Source organism: Hirundo rustica, chromosome 6, assembly GCF_015227805.2.
Source record: "Hirundo rustica isolate bHirRus1 chromosome 6, bHirRus1.pri.v3, whole genome shotgun sequence".
Taxonomy (NCBI): Eukaryota; Metazoa; Chordata; class Aves; order Passeriformes; family Hirundinidae; genus Hirundo; species Hirundo rustica.
In genome coordinates, this window is record NC_053455.1 from 14,701,638 (window position 1) to 14,723,639 (window position 22,002).

Here is a 22,002-nt window from a genome sequence, read left to right on the forward strand (position 1 = left end):
GCCTGGCCGGGCCTGGCCGCCGCGGAGGGGAGCAGGGGGCGGCGGGCGCGGCGCTGCCCGCGGCGGGGGCTCGGCCGGACCCCCGCTCCGCCCCGCGCCAGCGCCCCGCCGCCCCCGGCCGGGCGGGCAGAGGGAGGGAGGGCGGCCAGCGGGAGCGGAGGGAGGGAGGGACCGGGGCGGGGCGGGGCGGGGCGCAGCCGGCGCGGAGAGGGGCCGCCCCCCCGCCCGCTCCGCTCCGCGCCCGCCGTCGGTGCCGGTGAAGGCGGCGGTGGCGGTGCCGCCGGCTCCCGCCGCCCCCCTGGCCCCGGCCCCGCGTCCCCATGGCCGGGCAGGAGTGGGACTGGTTCCAGCGCGAGGAGCTCATCGGGCACATCAGCGACATCCGAGTGCAGAACCTCCAAGGTAAACCGACACCCCCGCAGAAACGCCTCCCTCCGCCCCCGCGCCGCCCCGCTCCCCTGCCCCCGCTGCTCCCCGCTCCCGTCCTTCCTCGCCGCCCGCCCCCCGGGCCGCCCCGCGCCGGCTCCCCCAGCTCCGCGGAGCGGGGGCGGCGCGGGTGCGGGGCCGGGGGAGGAGGTCGGCGGGGCCGAAGTTTCCCCCGAGCGCGGCGCCGGCCCGTCCGGCCGCGGAGAGCCCCGGCGCTGGGGCGGGACGGGGCGCGGGGGCTCCGGGGATGCGGAGGGGGCGGCACCGTCGTGTCCCCCCCGGGCGGTGCCGCCGCCCGCGGCCTCCCCCAGGACCGTCGGGGCGGGGGTTGCGGGCTCCGGCCGGGCTCGGGGGAGATCCGTGCGGCCGGGGCTCGCCCTGCCGTGGGGTGACGGGGTCCGCGGCTCGGGGTCCCCGCGGGGCCTGTCCGGAGCGCCCCAGCTGCCGGAGGAGCCCGCCCGCCGCTCCCCAGCGGACAGCCGGGGTCACTCGGCCGCGGTCAGGGCACGGCTCCGGGTCCGGACCACCGCGGCGTGAAGCGGAGCCGATGACCATCAGAGGACTCGATTTTAATCTATCTTCTAATAAGCTGCTGTTGAATAAACATGGACAGGGCTTTTGGATAAATCGTCTACGAGATGCTCTCCTATTCTGCCACAGGCTGTGCAGGCGGAAGGGATGCAAATACCTGGCTCTGAATGTAGATCGGTATCAATGTAGTAGTGGTAGTTGTAGTTCCTCCAAAGTTGCGCTTGCTCCTCACCAGGTAACTCCTCGTGATTGGAAAGGACAGCAAGATTCGATGGAAGAGGAAAATAACAGCAGCGGTTTATGGGAGAACGACTTGTTTAATGTAACATACTGATCTTAATCAATAGCTCACGTAATACTGCGATGTATCTTCATGTTCCATAAAAATAATAGACTTAAATCAGAGGTCATTATCTCTTCCTGTCTATGCATAATTATATTAAGGCACTGACTACTGGCAGAGCAGTGCAATTGCTGGAAATTAGTTTCGGTTTGGATTGATTATAGAAGATACATAATTTATCAGAAAAGAGAGTCAAATTAGCCATTCTTTCAGCTCTGGTGTATTAATGCAGTTAGCTGCTGATGGAGTCACTCCACATCATTTTGACCTGCATCATCATAACCTCTGAAACTCAGATTTTTGAGTGCCGTCAGGGCCGTTGATTCCAGGTTGCATTCCCCTTGGGTTTTGACAGTCTCTCATTACATTGTAGTTCTGTGTTTCTGGCTTCTGTCTCAATCCCTTTCAATTCTCTGTGTAAACATGGGTGACATGCCTCTGATCTCTTGTTGCTCAAAACTATAGTAATTAATCCAAATTTAATCCTTAATTCATGGGCATTTTTTGAGAAGGAATACTCAATCATTTGTCAGAGAATGGTTAATTTCCTTTTCTGGAACTTAAAATGCATGTATACAGATGCACACAGCCTCATCTAAAATTCCTGTAGTTGTGTAGGAGAATGTCATCCTACAGAGCAAATTCCTTTGAATGACATTATGTTCACAAAAAAACCCTTCTGTTCTCTTCTTGCCATCCAAGAGAAATTTCAAATTATATATTATCACCTTGCTTGCACTACTAAATAATCGTTTCATGCCTCACGTGAGCACTTATAGGGCAGAAAAAACATTTGTTCTAAGGTGCTGCTCCAAATCAAGTGATAATAGCTGTCACAAAATATATGATTTGTAACACATAGTTCTCACACTGTCTTCGAGAGATGAAAAACATTTTACAGATGGCGAGTCTGATACTCGTGAGAGTGTGATTTTTGTCTCTTGGGAGCTTGATGGCAGAGCATGGTGCTTCTCTTTAGAACAGTTTCTTGTAAAATGGCAGCATATGCTCTATGCTCATATGTAGTAATTAAACTTGCTTCTGCTTTATAATTCAAAATTCATTCTCTCAAAACAACAGTCTGAATCATTGCTAGTATCATTGTCTATCTGTTGCAGAATCAATAACAGCTTTGATGTGCTAGAAAGTCAAGAGTTTAGGGTTAAAAACTAGGTGAAGACAGCAGAGTTTCCATCAGCACCATCAGACCCCCCTGCTGCCCAGAGCCACATGAGGGACCTCAGGCAGGGATGGTCCCCATCTGCTGCTGCATCTCCAGCTCCTGCAGCACTCTCCTGTAACACCAGCTGTGTTTAGAGTATGAAGCGGATGGTTTGTCTTGTTCCAGAATGCTCTCATTCAGTGGGACGTTTTGCATATGGGGAGGTGCCTCCTGGTCTCTGGGGGACCTGCCATGTTAATATAGACCCAAGAAGGAGTAAGGATGGGAGGCAGCAGCTAAATATTTGCAGGTATGAACAACACATGCAAACACGTCTGCATGCCGAGGTGGAGACTTCTGGGCTGATGCACAGAGCCAGAGAAATGTGAGGTGTGCAAGGCAGATAGAGGCAGTACAGCCAGGCTGTCCAAGCCATCCTGCCCAGCTTGGAAGAGCCCAAGTGCAAGTGACTGTGAGAAAGGGTCCTGAGCAACCTAACTGGTATTAAGGTTTCCACAGGAATCATACAGACATCTGCTGTAGTAGTTTTCCATACCCCTTCTGCTTCGTTTTTTAAAAGTGAAAATTGTTTATTTCACTTGAAAATGTCTTCATTATATCTTGGCTAAGCTATAGAGCATTACTGACATAGAGTTCTATTTGAAGATAGCATATGTTGTTTCAGTCTGTTGCATCTACCCTCTCTAGTTTGGTTGTTCCACATCCAGGAAGAATCCAAGATGCCAGTTACTGCAAAGTGTCTGCTCTCAAGAAGATGCTTTTGCAGTGATATGATCCCACCAAATTGAGAAGATGTTGTCGGTGCATGTGCTGGCTTCAGAAGAAGCTTCAGGAACCATATGTTCTGTCATGTAACTATGTAACTAATGAGAGAAATTATGGCCTCTGTGGGTTTTTCAGCTTTTTCATACAGAGCCTAAAACTGACAGCAAAATGTACTAAATGGGCTGGACTTTGGGGGTGGAAAAAAGAATGATTTTAAAAATGGAATTACATCTTGATATTTAGGCATATAATAATGGGCTTCTATTTTCCCCTTCCATCAAGAGATTTTCCATTTTATTTTTAAAAGCAGGAAGTGAGATTTCAAAACTGTGTCAGCTAAGTGATGCTAAAAGCCAGGTACAATTCTTTCATTCTCAACAGAGGTGTTTCAGAGAACAGAAGCAGAAGTGGCAATCTAATGGAGAAGAAGAGAGAGGAATATAAAGATGGAATAAACACTAGGTGTGGTGATGCACAAACCAAGTTCCTCCCTCCCAGTCTGTTCAGTTTCTAAATGCATTTAATAAACTAATACCCTTGTGCTCTTTGTTCCGTTTGTATATTCCCCATAGTGAATTTCTCCACAGTGAATTTCTCCACATACTGAGAGAGAAAAATGGAAAGCCTGCACAGAATGTAGGAGTGCATTGTCAAGCAGGGGAATGCTCAATAATTAATTTCCTGCCAGGAGATGGGTTTTTTCCTCTTTCTTTCTTTCATTATAACGCCATTGGGAACATTTTGTTACAATACAAGAATATTTTAAAATCTTCCCTACTGGAAGCTTGATTTAGTATCATCAAAAATATACTTTCTTATGTGGTGAATTGCACTTGCTAGAAAGAAGCAACATCCTCATCCTCTTTTAGATGATATGTTGGTTGTGTGCTTTGCAATAGTCTAAATGTCTGTTGAGTAGTACCTATCTTTCCTTGCATTCCTTGGAATGAAATATGTAGAGATGAATAATTGTGCAGTCAGATGTATTGTTCATCTCTGGCAAACAAGTGCTGCTACTACAACTTTAAAATTATTATGGTTTGAATGCTCATTTTGTGTGTTTCTGATAGAGTAGATTGGCTGGAGTGGTAGAACTCTACCTTTCTGTTATCAGAGGACAAGTCAAGGTCCTGCTGCTCATTATTTCACTACTCACTCACAGTTTGATCCAGAACTCATGGAAACCTGTACATGTTTATTCCTTGGTTTCTGTAGATTTAACTATTTCTTGATTCTCATTCTTGCTCTGCTGAGGGGTGCATGGCCTTCAGAAGTATTTAGAGGGCTACACAGGAGTGTATTGTAGCATTGACAGAAATAATGGAATTAAAAAAAGGGTGACAGGCTGGAAGAAATAACCTGAACAGTATTCACCCTGCTGGTTCCCCATCCTTGCCGTAGTTTATATCTCTGCATGGATCACTTAGTCATAAAGTCCCTGTACTCTCTGATTTTGCTTGTCTTCCTGTTTGGATTTTTGAGATCTAGACTTTATAAGCTTTGGACAGTACTAACTATAATTGTCACTAACATGAATCTCAGCATCTTATGAGGTAACAGATTCTGAAGCCTCTGTCTAAAGAAGTAATACAAGTGCTTAACTCACAGAAGTTAATTCTGGCAGTGAGAGTATCTATATATCTTTACTTTGCAGGGGCCTAAGCATCACTGATGGATGACCAAAAGCAGGTGCTATAGTCAGACCTGAAGTGTTTCTCTCTGTACTTTTTATTTATGTATGAGGCATACTTTTAATGACTTTTGCACTTAACTACAGAGTGTAGTATTTTTCCTTTAATTACAAGATACAGCAGCATTCGTCTTGTTTGCTATAGTTTGACATGCTTTTCACCTACAAGGAAATTTCACAAGTAGGAGGAAACCTTTTTAATGTATCCATTCATTCTGACAAAAGTAAGGTGCTGTAACTGTTCATTACTTTAACTCTTCTATAACTTGTCATCATACTCAGCAGGATTTCATTCTGCTTGTAGGCATGTTCATTTAGTGGAGTTCTTGGTAGATTCAGGTGACATTTGGAAAGATTAAATTGTCAGGAGAACCTTAGGCAAAGCTCTGTACAACTACAAAGTGATCCTGTTCTATATAGAAGTGATGTTAAATAGGCCTGTGAATTGTAAATGTGAACCCCCAAAATAAAGATTCAGATCCAGGTATAAGAAGCCCAAGTTAACGCTGGATACCTAAGTGTCCTAGTGAGGATGGTCTTTGTAAGGGCAGTCTCTTACCTGACAGTATTTGTTAGCAATGGAAGGAAGACTTACCCGCTCCAGAAACCCTGGCACTGAAATAAAGGAACAGTAAGAGGTGAGACAAAGTACAGATTGCATGTTTCAGCATGCAATTTTAGCAAGGTTGGTGCCTAATTTCTCTAACAAATTAGAAGTCTGGGCTCTCTGTCCCATTGAATGGATGAAATGACACAAAATTCAAATCATGCTCAGTAGCTCCACAATCACATAAGCTCATTTGTGTACTGACACTTTGTCTTAAGAGAGGTTCTGTTTGGCAGCTGCATGGACCTGGCTGGAGGCATGGGGTTGATGTGCTGTCACTTACCAACATCACCTTCTCTGTCTTTCCTGGGTAAGCTGTTGTTCAAGTGCTGACCAGCCTCAGCATTAGAAGAGCTTGTGACACAGATCGTATCACTTGCCTGAAGTCATAGTTTAAAAATGACAGTCTTCAAAACACTATGTTAAAACTAGCGATGATTTAAAAAATATAATGGACTTTTCATAGTTCTTCTGCTTGTTTTTTGTTTCGTCCGCTTGACTTGGACAGAAATTCAAGCAATTTTCTTTCTCCTAAGGAAAATTTCAAGGTTATGTCACTTGACTTCTGAAGCATGTGTAACATTTATTTTGAAAATATTACAAAGAGATGACTTGATTTCTATTTTTCACTTTTAAAGACAGACTTCTGTTGGACTAGAAAAAGCAACCTTGGGCTTTTTGGCTTGTCAGTGTCCATTTAGACATTATTTGCTTATGTCCTAAGTTGTTGAACCTTACGGTTGTTTCAGAATGATTCTTAAGGGCATATGTCTAAAGGGAAAGAGCCAAATATCTGTCTTGTCGTAGAAGTCAAAATTATCTCAAAAATGTATTCAGGAGTAGATATTATCAGATAAGCAGTGATATATGTGTCAGTGCTGGGGTGGTGAAGGGCATCACAGCACCTTATAAGAAATAAGTATCTTTTTCTACATGTCTCTGTACCTGTTCTATTTTTATATCTCCCCAACCAGTTAAATACAGGAACTGTAAGTGGGGGATTGAAGGGTGAATTTTACTTCACTGTAATTGCTGCATGTTTCTGTGCAAAGAGCTGAGCTGTATTTTAGCTGTAGTTTGAGGCTGTATAGCCTTGAATAAAAGTTTAAATCGGCATCTTCTGGGGATGGTTATAATAGCAACAGCCTGGATATCTACAGGGTGAATGCCTGTGGATCTGTTAGCTTTAAGCTTTCTTTATAAAACCAAAAATCCCACTGAATCTGAATAGATGTTATCAAAAACACTTAAAAGATAATTCTAATCCTGTGCCCATTACTTAATTTGATAGTATGATTGAAGTATTACAATAATGTAATACTTTGAGGGTTTCTATTAACTTTCTGCTAATTAATTTCAGACATAAATTAAAATGTATTTTATGTTCTAGTATCTTGAAAGTTACTCCTGATATTGGTCAATGTACTTCAGACCTAGTACTTTTGTGAAGAATGCGTTACCTTGGTTTTTATACTTTTATTATTAGCATCTCTTACTGTTAGCAGTCAAAAATGAGACCTTTCTGGACTTTATAGCACATCTAGTGTTGATTTGCTTCATTATGTTTTTCCTCTTTTGGTAGTGTAATGGGTAGTATAACTCCAGTTGTTTACAAAATAAATGCTCATTAAATATGTTGTCACAGAGTTCATTTTAAAAACAAAATTTTTATTCCAGTCTTCATTATATTTAATGAATTAATATTTTTGGATTTTCATTTTATCATAATTAAGACAGTGGAGATGAGTGCATAGTGTTCATTACCAGGAAACACATCTGTTTAGATGTTCCGTGTGCCTGAGTTCCTCTTGAGCCCTGCTAAGGTCAGAGATTCTTTACCCATATCCATGGAATGGCCCAGATACATTTTTAGTCATCCAGCCTGTTTTTCCTAAGTTTTCTTTAAGGGACACACATAGCAGTACACTAAAGCCCCGACGACTGGGAGGCTGTGTGTTATTCATGTGTTGTGAGAGCCTCATCACAGCCTGAAGTGTCCATTTCCAGCTGAAGCTCTGCACTGCAGCCAAAGCAGAGGGAGCAGTTACGTGCACAGGCTGTCTTTCTGTTGTGCACTAATGGCCAGATAGGAGTACTTTACAATTTTGTTTCGGTCTTTTTGAAGAACCCCCTAATGTATGTCAGTAGGTATTTGGTGTATTCAGCCAGGGTAGTTCACAACTGAGGGCTGATTATGCTTCTCTTGGCTCAGTGAGAAATGGGAAGGGCAAGAGAGACCTGGCTCTGTGACAAATGAAAGCAATGCCAATGAAGATAACTTAAAATCTGATCCTTCATATGACTGCATCTGGACACATGAATAAAGTTTTCTGGCTCTTACTGATGTTCATGATAAACATGAACTGCAGTTGTAACTTAATAAAGATATAGCATTTATAAATAACATAGTATGAAATGTCCACTTCAGACTTATTGTCTTAAATACAAGGAATGAAACATAAATCTGTCTGGGCTGTTTGCCCAGGGAGAGTAACAAGGCAAACAGAAGCAGGCCCATGGGGAAGAGCGTGTTCCTCAGAAACGTAGATAGTGCAGGAGGGACTGCGGCCAGCATTTGCATGTCATGCTTAAACTTGGTGAATCATAAAAGTCCTGCCCAAATGAGAAGATGATCGTTCAGAGACAAAATTCCCACTGACTCTCCCTTTTTGATAAGGTACTTCATAGGCCTGTTTCTGGTACAAAACCGGAATGATTCCAAGAGTAAGAGTTAAGAGCAGCTAGGAAACATTTGGTTCCTTTCCTTGATCTCAGATTTCAGGCTGTGTAGGGGCCTTCCTGGCCTGATGATTAATGCCACTTAACAACATTTAGTTCCTGTTGCTCTCATTTTTTTCCTATTTTTTTTTGTTGTTTGTTTGTTTTTGGGTTTTTTCTTGTTTGTTTGGTTAGTTTTTGTTTGTTTTGTTGTTGTTTTGGCTTTTTGCATTTGGTTGGTTGGGTTTTTTTTTTTAAATCTCTCGAGACAAGGAGTGATTTGAAGTTTTAGACTCTTGCCTGAGTTATTCTTTTCCTCTCATTATAGAGAAAAAAGTTGTTAAGGGACTTAATGTTGGTTAAAAGAACTTGTGCTCAGTCTTCTTGCAGAAGTTGTTTGGTTATTGACACTGGAAAGAAGACAGAGTATGAATTTTTACTGGCTAAACTGCATTTCTTCTTGCGAAGGTAGACAGTCGTTTGACGTATTCAGTGTTGGCCTTTCAAAACTTGAAAACATTATGCATTTCCTTATCCTTATCAGAAGGATTAAAGAAGATAGGAGATCTTCGTTCAACAGCTGTGTGTATGAAGAGAGGAAGCACCATGTTCTGGTTGCTAGCACAGCTAAGGGATGCTGTGAAATCCTTTGTCTAAACTGCAGCCGACAGTATCACTCATCATGAGTTTATTTTAATTTAAGGATTTGGAGGTTGCACCAGTGGGACTCCTGTGAAGTCAGGAAGTGGTTGATGTGTTTACCCTGGTGATGGGAGCCCGTTTCTGCAGGAGAAGGACGGTGCACACTTCCCGTCCACACCCAGGCAGAGCCAAGAGAGGCCGTTCTCAGGTGCTGAGAGATCCCAGTGTAGCTGAGGAGGTCTGGGAAGCTGATATCCATCTGTCTCAAAACTGTTTGGAAACTAATTAATACAGCAAGTTGTATTCAGATTTTGTTTTAACTGGTCAGATCTTACTACTTTTCAAGTCCTTGACACCCTTTAATTTTAGGAAAGGTCAAAGCATTATTTCATTGCCCATTCCAGAGATGGCTCTAGAGCAATTTTTTTTTCATGCAAGATCTCAGCTTTTTTCATGCATAGTGAGTCCTTTGCTTTTATGCTGGCACTGATTACAAAAGGCAGTTGCAGAAGCGGTCTGGGTGCCCACAGCAAGCACTGATGAGACCCCCTTGCTGCGTCAGTCAAGCCAGTAAACAGCTTTGTCATTTAGGCACTTAATTATGAACTGAATGTTCACTTGACCTCTTATATTCTCATTTCACTAATGAACCAAAGCTTAGGAAGAGTGACTGACTTCAGAGCTGCAGCAGTTTGGGCTCTTTGAGCCAAAGTTTCCACTCATTTCATTTATCATACTAATGATCAGTTTTGGAGCCTAAACACAGGAGCTACATGGAAAATACAGCATAATGTGCTAATGTGATGGCCACGTGACAGAAAGATTGGCAGGGACTGCCCACTTCTTCTTGGCTTTCTGGTCCTGCTACACATGTGTATTCTTGCATGCAGCATCCTTAAAGAAGAATGAAGGGGCTGTTACAGATGTGGAAGTAACATTTAGGAATTCTGGTTTTGCAGAGTGGGTCCAAACTTGAGTTCTGGTACTCAGACAATATTGATGCGTATAGGCTTTCTTTCTTACTGCTTGTGTTTGTCTTGACTAAAATGGAAATGTGTTCCTACTGCATTCTAGCAGGGATTTATTTCTGGTTTTTTAGTGTTTGACTGTCTCATGGTTTTAATGTATTTCTCTAGATTACACCCTGAAGTTAGGTTTGAGGATAAAAGACACATGAAAGCCAGAGGATTGATTTCAAAGTTATCCAAACTATCTAATGACGTGCTTTTCTGTGCATGAACATGGAAAATTTTGGTGGAGCATGCCTTGAATCTTCATATTCTCTTTTCAAGGTGACCATTGGAACTACGAGACCAAATTCCTTTCTTTACATATTCTTCTCTCTTTCAATATGTTACAGCAAAAACTAACAATGTCCCCATACAATTCATGTGAGCTCTAACACACATGTATACTGCCTTCTCCATGGTAAACCTTTACAAACTGGTAGTTACCATGAAGCTACAGACCCGTCTTTGACCCCAGCACGTGGTGTTCTCATATTTGGTGGCAGGTGGTTCCCCTCTGGGCTTGCATGTGCTTGTTGGTGTTCTGTGCAGTGCACACCAGTTGGTATGAAGGTTAACTGCAATCAGATTTCAGTTTGGCTTGACTAGGGGTGCTTTAAATGCGAGAACTAAATGTTTCTAGAATGAAATAAACCTGCTTTGCTCTACTTTTTCCCCATTTCTGAAGATGTATTTTTTGATGTCTCATGTTGATCATCTTTATGAGTTACTAGTCATCATCTTCAGGTAGAAACTCCTTTTTCCTCTAAGGGCTTTGGAATTACCTCAGTTAAGATCCAAATTAGCTGTGCTCCCTCTGGCTCTTTGTACTATGCTTTCAGTTCACTGAGTTTGTTACAGAAGTTTTGTTTGTTTTGGTTTGAGTATGTGTTTCTAGAAAGAAGATAAAGTTAAGCTGGGGAAGGAAGAAAACTTCCTGCTACATGGAAGACGGTAATTAGTGATGAACATCTCCAGGAACTATAATTTGTTTTCTTTGAGAAATGTATGCTAATAAAAGCTTTCTGCTTGCATGCATAAATGAATCAGATTAAATTTTATCCCAGCATGAACTTGCTGTCAATTCATACTCTTCAGTACAGTTCTCAGAATCATCCAAATGTTATTTTAACAGAGAACACTGCTGTATCCATTGTCCTAAAACAAACCCTGTCTGCCTTGTGCTCAGGTCCCAAAGAGCTTGGTGGGATAGAGAGGAAGACCGAGGAAGAGCTTGCTGAGGGCATGGATGAGGCATATTTATCTTGTGTGAATGTAGGAAAATACCTGTTGAAGGATGTATATCTGCCCTGGGTGATCATAGGAATGAATATGTTCTGCAAGAGAAAGAAGTCAGAGAGTTAATAAAAACAAAATTAGAAATAGGACAGCAATCAGATTCTGTGTTTTCTTACTGCAAAGGTCACAGAGGAATGAGGCAATTAATTGCCTAACCTTTAAATGTGGTTTATAATGGAAGCTCTGCGATATCTGAGAGCGTAAGCTGCCTTGATTTGAAGCCAGTTGAAGCTGGTGTCCTGTGGATTTACAGGCTGAAAAATAAGCCATTCTGACCTGCTCCTGGAAGGTTCCTTTCCTTCTTCATTCTCTATTCCCAGTTTCTCAAGCTGTTTGGTGTTTGTTTGGTCATTGCCATCTAGGCTTGGTTTCATTGCAGGAGCAGAGGAAAGCATTGCTGTTTAATCTCATTCTTAGAAGTGAATTATTAATACTAAGGGGAATGAATAAATGACAGGTTCTTTGCTGAGCACTTTCCCCCCACCTTCTCAACCTTTCTTCCCACCAGAGCATGGGAAGTGCTGAGGCTTGGTAAGTCCTGAAATAGCCCCAGGTCTTCCCTGGGCAGGTTCTTCCCACCGCACACAGGCACTGCCCTGCGATCAGCATGTGCGTAGGAGCTGATCCATCGCTTAAGGCTTCTTTGGGAACCCCAAAGAACAATAATATCCTGCTGACTAGGATTTTACTATTTATATCCATTAGGTGAGTAGCCACCTCCTATGTCTGCTCCTTAGTTACCAGTCTGTAAATCTGTCTTTGGACCACATTGTCTACTGCATGGTTGACGACATAATTTTCAATTTCAGATGAATTTGCTTGAGACACTGAGAAGAGCAAATACATCGATGATGAAAGGCATCAGCTTTTCTTGTTTTGTTAACCTGTTCACTTTTTGGACATCAGACAAAGAGACTGGCAGGAAGCTAACCTAAAAAACAAGGTCTTTCAGTAGGAAACAGTACGAAAACAAGAGGAAAACAATCAGATCCCTTATAGGTATGTTTTTGAAGAAGTGCTGACATATATCTGTCAGATTAAAGACTGAATCCTGCCACCCACATACTGTCCTGGCAGTTTATTTTTTTTTTCTTTTTTTTTTTTTTTTTCTTTTTTTTTTTTTTTTTCCTGCAGCAGATTTTCAGTCTTCTTGAGTAGAAAAGGTGTCATTTTCTCCCAGAAAAAAACATTCCCTGGCTTTGAAACATAAGGAAACCTGTCAAATTTAGCCTGGTGTTTTCTAGGCTGTTTTTTTTCAAATGTGAGCTTTTTAAGAGAAGCTGTACAGTTTACTTTGAAGAGAAAAAAATACAGTCTGACCTGTGGGAGTCAGCTAGAGTGAAGTGAAAAGAAAGCAATTCTTTCACTGCAAGCTTTTATGAAGATTTTTGAGGCTCCTATCAGAAAATAAAGTGTGCTAATAATGGAACTTAGTTATAAAATCCAACTGCTTTGGCTCCCATATGGATAAAACCATTGTGGACAGAAGGGGTTAAATCTGATCTGAGCCAGAAGGGGCCATTGCTCCTCATTAGAGCTAATTTTAATGGTTTGAATGCAGAACACTTAGTTCTGTAATTTGCTTTTTCGCCATCCTTTATGACCAGAGCCCGGTTCTTTTTTGAAGACCTTGCTAGTATCCACCAAGGAAGCACCATATAGCTCTTGGCTTCCTGGTACCTTCTTTTCTGCACTTTGGAACATGATGGTTCTTCCCATCTCCCTTCTCCCGTGCTATCACTCCCCAGCTCCGCCTTTTGAGGTTTTCCAGTGCATATATGTCCTTCTTGTTAAAGTACTGCAAGCAAAATGCGTGGCATATTCAGCAGTTTAAATGGAACTAGAAATTCTCAGAGAAACCGGTATATTTTCTGAAACCATTTTTTAATTATAGTGAAAGCTTTGTGCTTATAGAAAGTTTGGAGTATTTTTGGTACCATCTGGTTACCTAAGCTTGGACAACAAATCACATTTGATGTAATGACGACAGTGTATAATACTGTGTTCTTCTAACCCATGTCTCGTTGATGTGGAAGCACATGGATTTTCCTGCAAAATGTGGATTCACCATCTGTGCTAGTATTCTTTGCATGAAGTCAAACACTGTTCTTTGTGTTGTGATTGCAATAGACCGATTCTGCTTTTACTGCCTTCCCTCTTGGACCAAATGGAGAGGTCACAGAACAAAATAAATCTACACCAAACACTACTTACTGCCAATGCTTATTTATCTTACGTCCAATGTGGGAGCTACCCACATTTATTAAAGTTGCAACTCACAGATTAAGTGACGTTTTTATGTTGTGACCACTGTCACTTTTTTGTGCTTTGACATTCATTGGCTTATTTGGGCTGGAACCTCTGGCCTTGGGGAAACTGTGAATTCCTTGTAAGCCCCTTGTAGATATCAAAACCTAAGGGACAGTAGCATTAAGAGATAAAATGTTGCAGGCAGGTGTGTTGCAGCTTGGTTTGAATCACGTTGCCCATCAGTTATAAAGTAGCTTAGAGGTTATTTGCCTGTAGGGCTAGGATTGGTGTTTCAGTCTGATCCAAGGCCGGGGATCCTCAGCCTCTCTGTGCTTCACCGTTGATGTCTGAACTGCTGTTTAAATTCTCCTGCCTTCCTTGTGACTCCTTTTATATTTACAGAATACTAGTTAAGATTCTTATATAGAAGGTATTGCAAAGCAGTCTGTCTTTTAACCATTATGTAATTTGAAGTATTGCACAAGAAGTGTTTTATATGCTCTGAAAATTTATACCAGTATGATATTATCTGATAGCATCATTCATACTCACAAGTTGGTACTGATGGTTTCCCCATGAAACCTGTCAAGCCCAGGGATCTTTGATCGTCTTATTCTTTCTTCATCTCTGTCAAGTTCTTCTTGACACTGAGAAATAGATAGAACATCTTTAAGTAATAAAATAAATATATTAGCAGTAAAAATTTAATCTGCTTCAGTAAATTAATTGATGTGGTATGACTGAGCAAAGAACTATTAAAGGACCTATTCTATTTTCTTGTATTTTCAGTAGTTTTACTTCTGCAATCTCATGGACATATGGTGCTTTATAGAAGATACAGATCTGTGTTTTATTAATGAGCTTTTATGGTAATTTTGATACATCAGTAAATAATCCCAAAGGGGAAGGAAAGGGCTCTAGAGGAGATTTTTTAGTTGTTGGATTCAGAGTATCAGTTGAGGGGTTAGACTTCTCTGAGGACACTGTAGGGAAAGACAGCTAAAACAGGAGAGCAAGAAGATGCTGGGGCTGGAAGGGGACTGAAAGGGCTGAAGCTGGACAGGCTGCTGGAGAAAGAAGGTGCTGATCCCTGTGCTTTGGAGGCAAGTCCATCTTTCTTCAGACATAGCAAATGCTCTTACTAGATTTGATAACAAATTTGAAACAGCAATAGCAAAGCCTTTATTAGGTCCTTAAGACAAAATTGTGGTGAGGTTTAAGAGCAGTGGCTGGTGGTGGTCAGCAGGATATTATCAGAGAATTGACTGGAATAACATTTTCCGAAATGAGAGAATGTCAGTAGGAGAGACTTGAACATGTAGGTAGACAAAACCCTATGATTTTGCCTGCTTGGAGGAAAAAATCCAAAGCTGCTCACTGGGGATTTGGAGGAGGAGGAGGTAGTTATAATATAGGAAGCTAAAAGATTTTAATGCTTTGTTCATGACTTAAATGCACCAAACCAAGCACTTGTGCCAACCTCAGTAACTATAAGCTATTAAGCTTGCCTTTATCCTTCCTACTTGTCATATGAATTTCTTTGCCTGCAACTGGGATCTGATCTTGCACCCACTGAATTTTTTGCCATTGAGCTCAGTGAGGCTAAATCTGGCTACTGCAGTGGAGAAACTGCTCATCTCCGCCTGTCTCACTCACATGCACAGAGTTGCATGCTCTGAGCACACAGTGAGGGTCCTCCAAGGGCTTCATTGTGGCTCCAGCCAGTTTATACAAATGAATCTGCCTGCAGTACAAAAACCTGAATGTACAGAGCTACATACCAGAATTAAATCTAGATCCTCGGATCAGCCTGATATCCCATGCACTTGTCCTGGGTTGGCATGTTGCCAGGTGAGCCAGCAGCACACCTGTGCAAGAGGGGTGATGTGGAAACCCCTGGGTGCATGTTGCAATGCTTTATGCATTCATTTGCCTGACTGTAGGAGTCATTCTTATGGCTTCTGGCCTGTTCCTCAGCAAAGCAATTAGCAAGTCCGAAAGGTCTTGCCTCAAGGCTTTCATAAGCCATGAATTATACATTTTATTCTGTATGCTGCCTTTCCTTTCTCTAACATGCTCTTTCCTATCCTGTAATGTCTTATTTCCCCCTCCCATAAAATCTGACAGCCTGTTGCCCAGAGCGGGGGCAAAGGAAAGTCTTATCATCTATTTCCAACATACAACTTCTTTACTTGGTCAGCTGGTTGATTTTTTTTTTTTTTTTTCCCAGGTAGTGTTTATGAAAGAAAGTGCTTGTTGCAGACATTGATATCTTTAGGCTATTCAGTGCCTTCCCTTCTGAGAGCAATACCAATCTGCTGGGCATTCAACAGCAACAGCTGCTGCCCACCTGCCACCATTAAAACACAGGTTTAGCATTTATTTACAGCACCATGGAGCCATAAATGTGGCCACTGCCACTCTGGTCTGGTGCAGCTAAGGAATAACATAGGCTGCATCAACGTGAGTACCCTCAAAAGTTACTGAGAATTAACTTTCCTGAAAGTCAGCCTGGATGCTGGTGTAATGGTTCCCCGGAAGAATGAAGGTGGTTCTGCCTCAGTTGTTCGTAGTTAAATGTAAACTGGACTCCACTTCATGCTTGAAGTCGACCCAAGCCCTTACAACAGAAGTGGATGCAGAGAAAGCTGTGAGGGTGGCAGAGGAGGGACCCTGAATCCAGACAGCTGGGCCAAGCGTGTGCTTTGTTCGAGGATCAATCCCTGTGGAGCTGGGCTCATTCACAGCCGCTGCTGCTGGAGGCTGTGCTGGGAGGGGCAGGCAGAGGAGCGCTTTAGCTGGAAAGGCTGAGCACAGAGCCCTGCCCTGCTGGAGCAGTGGGGCTGAGGCTCATCTGTCTGTAATTCTGGTTTTTGCTTTTGACATCGCCTTGAGGCAGGGAGGAGGAGTTATGTGGCTACTCTAAACAAAAATAAGCTAGGAATTCATTTCGAGAGTATTTCCCTGCTTTTCTGTCTAAACAAGAAGCTCACTGGGGATGCCTGAGCTGCTGTTAATTACAAGGATGCTGGAAAGTCACCACATGTATGTGGGTACGTTTACTTTGCAGATGTCAAAGCAGGGTTATATACCTAATAGCTATATACCTATAGTGGTTCTTGTAAGCAGTTTATTAGGCCTCTCCAGACTTTGAGGATGCTCCAGGGAAAATGCCTACATGGCCCCATGGCTATACATTACCTGGTCACCTGCTGATCCGTGGGATGCAATTATTCCTCCAGCCTCACTGAAAATGCTCTCCTAAGTCAGTGCCGTGGTGGTGACTGCAGAATGAAAGATGATTTTCAGCCACTTCAGGAGCTTGCTGCTGCTCCCTCTCAGGAGTCCCCAAGGAGTCCTGCACGCCTGCAAGGCAGCCAGCTCGTCTCTCAAATCAGTTATTTGGGATACAGACCCACCCACTCTAGATGGTAATTCTGGGCAGTGTCAGCTGGGAGGTAATTTGGTCCCAAGGCCCATGGTTTTGCTGCTGGGGGTTCTCCATGGATGCTGGGATTGCAGCATGTGGGGGTGGGGGAACTCGCAGATTCAAAGCCTGTGCTGGCCAAATTACACAAGCTGTGTTTCCAGTACCAGTGTTCTCATGCTTTCTTTGCCCTTCTGCGCTGAAAATCTTGTTTAGTTAACAAAATCAATTCTAAGCTGAGGCTGCTCTTGGACTTCTAGTAAACGTAACATTTAATTGCTAGGATGAGAAATATTTGAGTAGTGAATTTAGTGCCATGATATAAGCAAGGCGAGGTTTATAGGGAGAGGTAATGCTTTATTTTAGGCTGGCTGATAAGTTACTTTGTTGTTTTTCCTCATCCTGTTTGCTGGCCTAATAAAAGCTCCTACCTCACCTCAGACTTTTTTTGGTGGCATGCTTATCTGAGCAACAGAAATCAATGACATTAGCCTAGTGCAAGTGGTCATGTTTCCAGACTGCAGATTATGAAGCAAACAAACTCAATGTTAATTTGTACAAATCCAGTTTATTTATTGTCTTGCTTATATTGCTTTTTTAATCTAATTTGTGACCATTAAGAAAAAAATTAAGTTCTTTCATTTATACAGGGTAATCTCTTGAAAGTACATTATTATACATTCAACAGTTTGGCTACAAATAAGTGAGATTACAGCAGTGACTGACTGAGAATAACAAGTAACTAACAGCACAGCCAAGGCCCAGCCTGACTGCAGATGCAAAATGTGAAACTTTGTCTTGAGAGGTAGTAAATGGATAAATTAAACTACAGCTCTAAGCAGGAGAACACAGTTTAGCTGTATTGCCATAACCTGAGTTTTGCCAATGATGCCTGGATCCCTGAACGAAGTCAATCATCTGTGCTTCATGGTAAAAAACAACACATACCCAGTCTGCAGCTTGCTAGTAATCCCAGCATGTATAATGTACCAAAACAAGAATTTTCACTGCTTGAAATGCAAATATTACAAATCATATAAACATTTTCCCTAGATTATTTGACTGTAGGGCGAGGCCTATTTAAAGTTCATCCCACCTTAGCTTACTTATGCACGGAAAGTCCTTGAGGAACACTTCAGGGAGGAGGCACAAGTGAAGGCTGAGAGATGCCGGTGTGTTTCCTCAGCCCTTGCCAGGCTGCAGACATTGTCCTGGGATCATTCATTCCCAAAAACAGTGTTAGGATTTAATTCACCTTTTCTCTTCTTGCAATGGCTTAGCAGAGCAAAGTGGAAATATATTTTAATTTACTAAAGCAAGATTTGAGCACTAACAAAAACTCTGTGTCTGGGTTGACACTGGTGGAAACAGTAGGGAGATTGTTTGAACTGCTCACTTCCAAAGTGCTTCAGCAAATGTTTCCTTGATCAGTACAGTCTACTCCTATCTGCAGTCACTGTAGCTGCTGGTATTGCACACCTGGAAGGTCCCTCCTGTTGACTTAGCCCTCATTAAAGCTGTGCCTTTCTCACAGCTGTGACTCTTAATGACAAACACTTTGAGTTGTGGCACTTTGCAGGGCCTGGATGTGATCCCTGAACCTAGCTGCCCTGTCTTGTAAGACTCCTGGGACTCTCTTTACTCTTTAATTTTGGCTCACTGGGTGACATTTCTCTGAAGCCCTAACCAACTGGAAGTTGGACCTTCTCAGCTGGTCATGTAGACTTCCCCTGCAGCTGTGACTTTTCCCTGGGTTTGACGGTTGTTTGCAGTACATGAGAACGTGAAATGCTAAATGCCAGGATGGGAAAGCACTCCCATTTGCAGTGAGAGAATTAGGCTCAATTTCACACTCTGCTGTAACTCTGCAGACACAGAAGGATGTTTGGGACCAGCGATGTAAACACTGCAGGCTACAGTGTAAGCCCTGCAGCTACCGAGGTGGCAGGACTAGCAGGGGGGAGACAGAGGTCGCCCCGAATTCCTTTTGACAGGGTCAGCAAACACTAATCCTTCTCTGCCAGGGGAAAGTTGCTCCGTTCGCTCACGGGGAGCCCTTGGTCACGTCAGCCCATGTTTATGCACCAAACACAGTATGAGAGCACATAAAAGAGCAGTGTTGTCAGCTCAGCACCCCCCTGCCCTATACAAACACCGCCTTGTTTAGCCAGCTTGGCTTGTCATTTTTATTTCATTTTTGTAGGATAAACTCCTTTTCTTTTTCTTCTGTGGTGTTGGTAGAAGACTGTGTTCCATCTATTAGTTGCATGTAGCACTTGCTCGTTGTGTCTGCCTTAGAAACCTCCGGGTCTGTACATCTGCACCGCCCCAGATGAAGACTGCAAGAGGCGATTTCCTCCCCGCCCTGTCACTGCGTATTCTGAACTCAGCCTGGTCTGCTTACCCACATTCCTGGTTTTCTTACTGAATGCAGATGGAATATCAAGTGCTTATGCACAGGTAAAACTATTTGTTTTAACTGAGTCCATCAAGTTAACACTGAATTATCAGGACAATTAAGTGAAAAAAAACCTTGGTTATGATTGCTCATGTAGGCCCAAAGAGCATTTTGCTGTGGAAAAAGAACAACTCTACCAAATCTGAGTTTCTGTTAATCTACAAAAGAAACTTGTCAGATGATTGCACTTTTTGATTGTTGCTTCATTCCCTTGGCTTTTTCCATCCCACCAGCTAGAATTCACTAATAAATATCACTGAATAATCTCTAAAAATCAGAGTGCTGATATTTGCAAACCTGTCCTTGCAGAGAGGTCATTGCTTTTCTTTGTAAAGGATGCAAATGTGGAGCAGAAGGTAACTCCAGTCCTTTCTCCCTGAAAAATTATCCAAGGTCAAGGAGAGAATTTTTGTGTGCAGAACTTAAAAATGACGTGCAAAACATAACTTTGCTGTAGTCATGCTAACTCTTTCTAAAGAACCATTGAAGTGGTATTGCAAAAAAACCCCAACCAGTGAAGAGCCCCCCCCAGCACTCATTCCTGTAGATGCTGACTCTTCAAGAGCTGCCTGGCTACAGATTCCCTATCACTGCTACCTTGGCATGGTATGCCACCTTGGACATGTCTAAACTATGCTGAGCTTGTCTGCAAAGAGATGGGAAGTACTCCAGGGTAGAAGCTGTGCGTGTGTATGTGTGTGTAGCTATGCAGTCTGGATCAAACTCTCTTTGATTTTAAGTTGTGCTAATAATTAACCCTCAGCTTGTAGTAACTATCCAGCATAATGACAACCACACTGCTGGCTCCTGTCCACGAGGTTATTGGGTATGTACTCCACAGCATATCCCTTCCACTCTGTGTCTGGGAGCTGATGTCAGTGAACGTGAGAGAGTCTAAATTAGCCACACTTGTCAGTGTGTTTTTCCAGCTTCTAATACTTAATAGGTATATACCAGTTCATCTGTCCTTTGACCTGTTATGTCAGACTTGAAGAGTATTCTTCCTGCAGAGACTTCATTAAAGCTCTTGTGCACACACTGTGGGCTATGTTCTCATGTTTGTGATAGCAGTGGTGCTTTTTCATGTTAAACTGGTTTGACCATAAACTGTATGAGATTAAGTCCATGTCTGTTTTATCTAGATTGTTTTTTCCTTCTTCTGTGTTATGTGATGGTGGGTAAGCAAAGCAGCAGTTGGCTCTCTGTGTTGCTAATCACCTTTTCTGTACAATTTCTTGAAGGTATAAAGGACGCAAACAGGCAGCAAGTGTGTTCATTTCTGCCAGTCACTGATGCTTTGGCAGCTCACATAGAAACTATCACTAAGAGGTGCAGGAATTAGCATAACTTTTGTTTATACTTAAAATATCATTGCTTTAAATTTCATCTGCTTCTTCTTGTCAGATGCTTTGCCCTAACTGCATTCCCTCAACTGATTGTCATCAAAGCTGAAATCCTGGCACAGGCGATGTGGCTGCGGATCTCCATCATTGACTCTCATCCTGGTGGCTGAAACTCAGCAGTGAGAAACTTTTCACTGCAAACCAAAGGGAGCTCACACAGCCTGCGAAGGGGAGCAGAAAACATGCCCTCCCCTCTGTCTGCCCCTGGCCTGAGCCTGCATGGTGACCCTGTGTGGTGACCCTGCGTCTCACCCCGCACACCAGCCATCCTGAGTCCCCCACCGAGCTGATTTACAGCCTCTCCTTAAGTGCATGTGTGAAGGAAGGGGAGATTGAGCTGTAGTTAATCTCATGTTTCTAAGCAACCAGGTAATTCTCTACAGCCAATCCCTAAAGGGAAATTCCTGTTTTCCTGCACCACTGCTCAGAGAACGCCTTCCTCTTTGCCTTCTCCAGCTCCTGGGCAACAGGCAGTGGAGTCTGAGGAGGTTCACAGCTTTGCAGCATTTCTCCAAATGCTCTGGGGGAGGGCGAGGAAGCAGAAAAAGGGCACTTTGTTAATGGTCTGTAACAGGTAAGGAGGTGTTCCTTGCAAAATCAGTAGAATAGAGGGAGTGTGGAAAGTTTAAATGTTTTTTCCAGAGCTAAACTGAAAATCACAATCAGAAGTGGGGGTGGGGGGGGGGCAGATGGGGGTGAAGCCGTGCTCCAAGAAGCTTAAAGATGTCTGAATAGTGTATCGCGAATCCTGTTTACAGTGAAACCTGTTTGCTGTTAAGTTTTGGTGACAGAAGTGACTGAAATCTATTCTGAGTCTGTTTGAGCCTTTCAGAGTGACTATAAGCAACTAGCCTTTTATTGATAAAAGGTTCTGGAATCTCAGATCTCACACTGTAGAAATAGGAGTTACAGGAATCTGAGATGAAATGAGATCTCTGAGCTTCTCCACTGTTGGGAGAATGTATGCCAGGCTAGAGCTTCACAATAATTTTTTTTTTTTTTTTTTTTTTTTACATCACATGACCCTTACACAAGCAGTTACACTGCAGAGACCTCAATCTGCTCAGATCCACCACTGAAGGTGAAGCGTGGTGAACCCAGAGATATGCTGGAATGGTGACAGGAATTGGGCAATAAAGTCTAGTCACAGCTCCAGCCCCAGTGGGGAAGGTCAGTACCTACCCTGGAATTAGCTCATTTGGTTGGAGCGTGATGCTAATAATTCCAAGGTCACAGATTTGATCCCTGTACAG

The 22,002-nt window shown here is 43.0% G+C and overlaps 1 protein-coding gene across 2 annotated transcripts in view; it reads left to right on the top strand.

Moving 5' to 3' along the window:
* Nucleotides 1-278: 278 nt before the first annotated feature.
* Nucleotides 279-22,002, top strand: part of CLMN (calmin) — a 73,006-nt gene continuing 51,282 nt past the window's right edge. The window contains exon 1 of one of the 2 annotated variants that reach the window (XM_040067636.1): nt 279-402. In XM_040067636.1, coding sequence (XP_039923570.1) covers nt 321-402 — 82 coding nt within the window. In that variant the 5' untranslated portion in view covers nt 279-320. Of the gene's footprint in view, nt 403-21,271; nt 21,324-22,002 lie in introns of those variants that run through there. The other variant, XM_040067637.1, reaches the window with a different exon arrangement.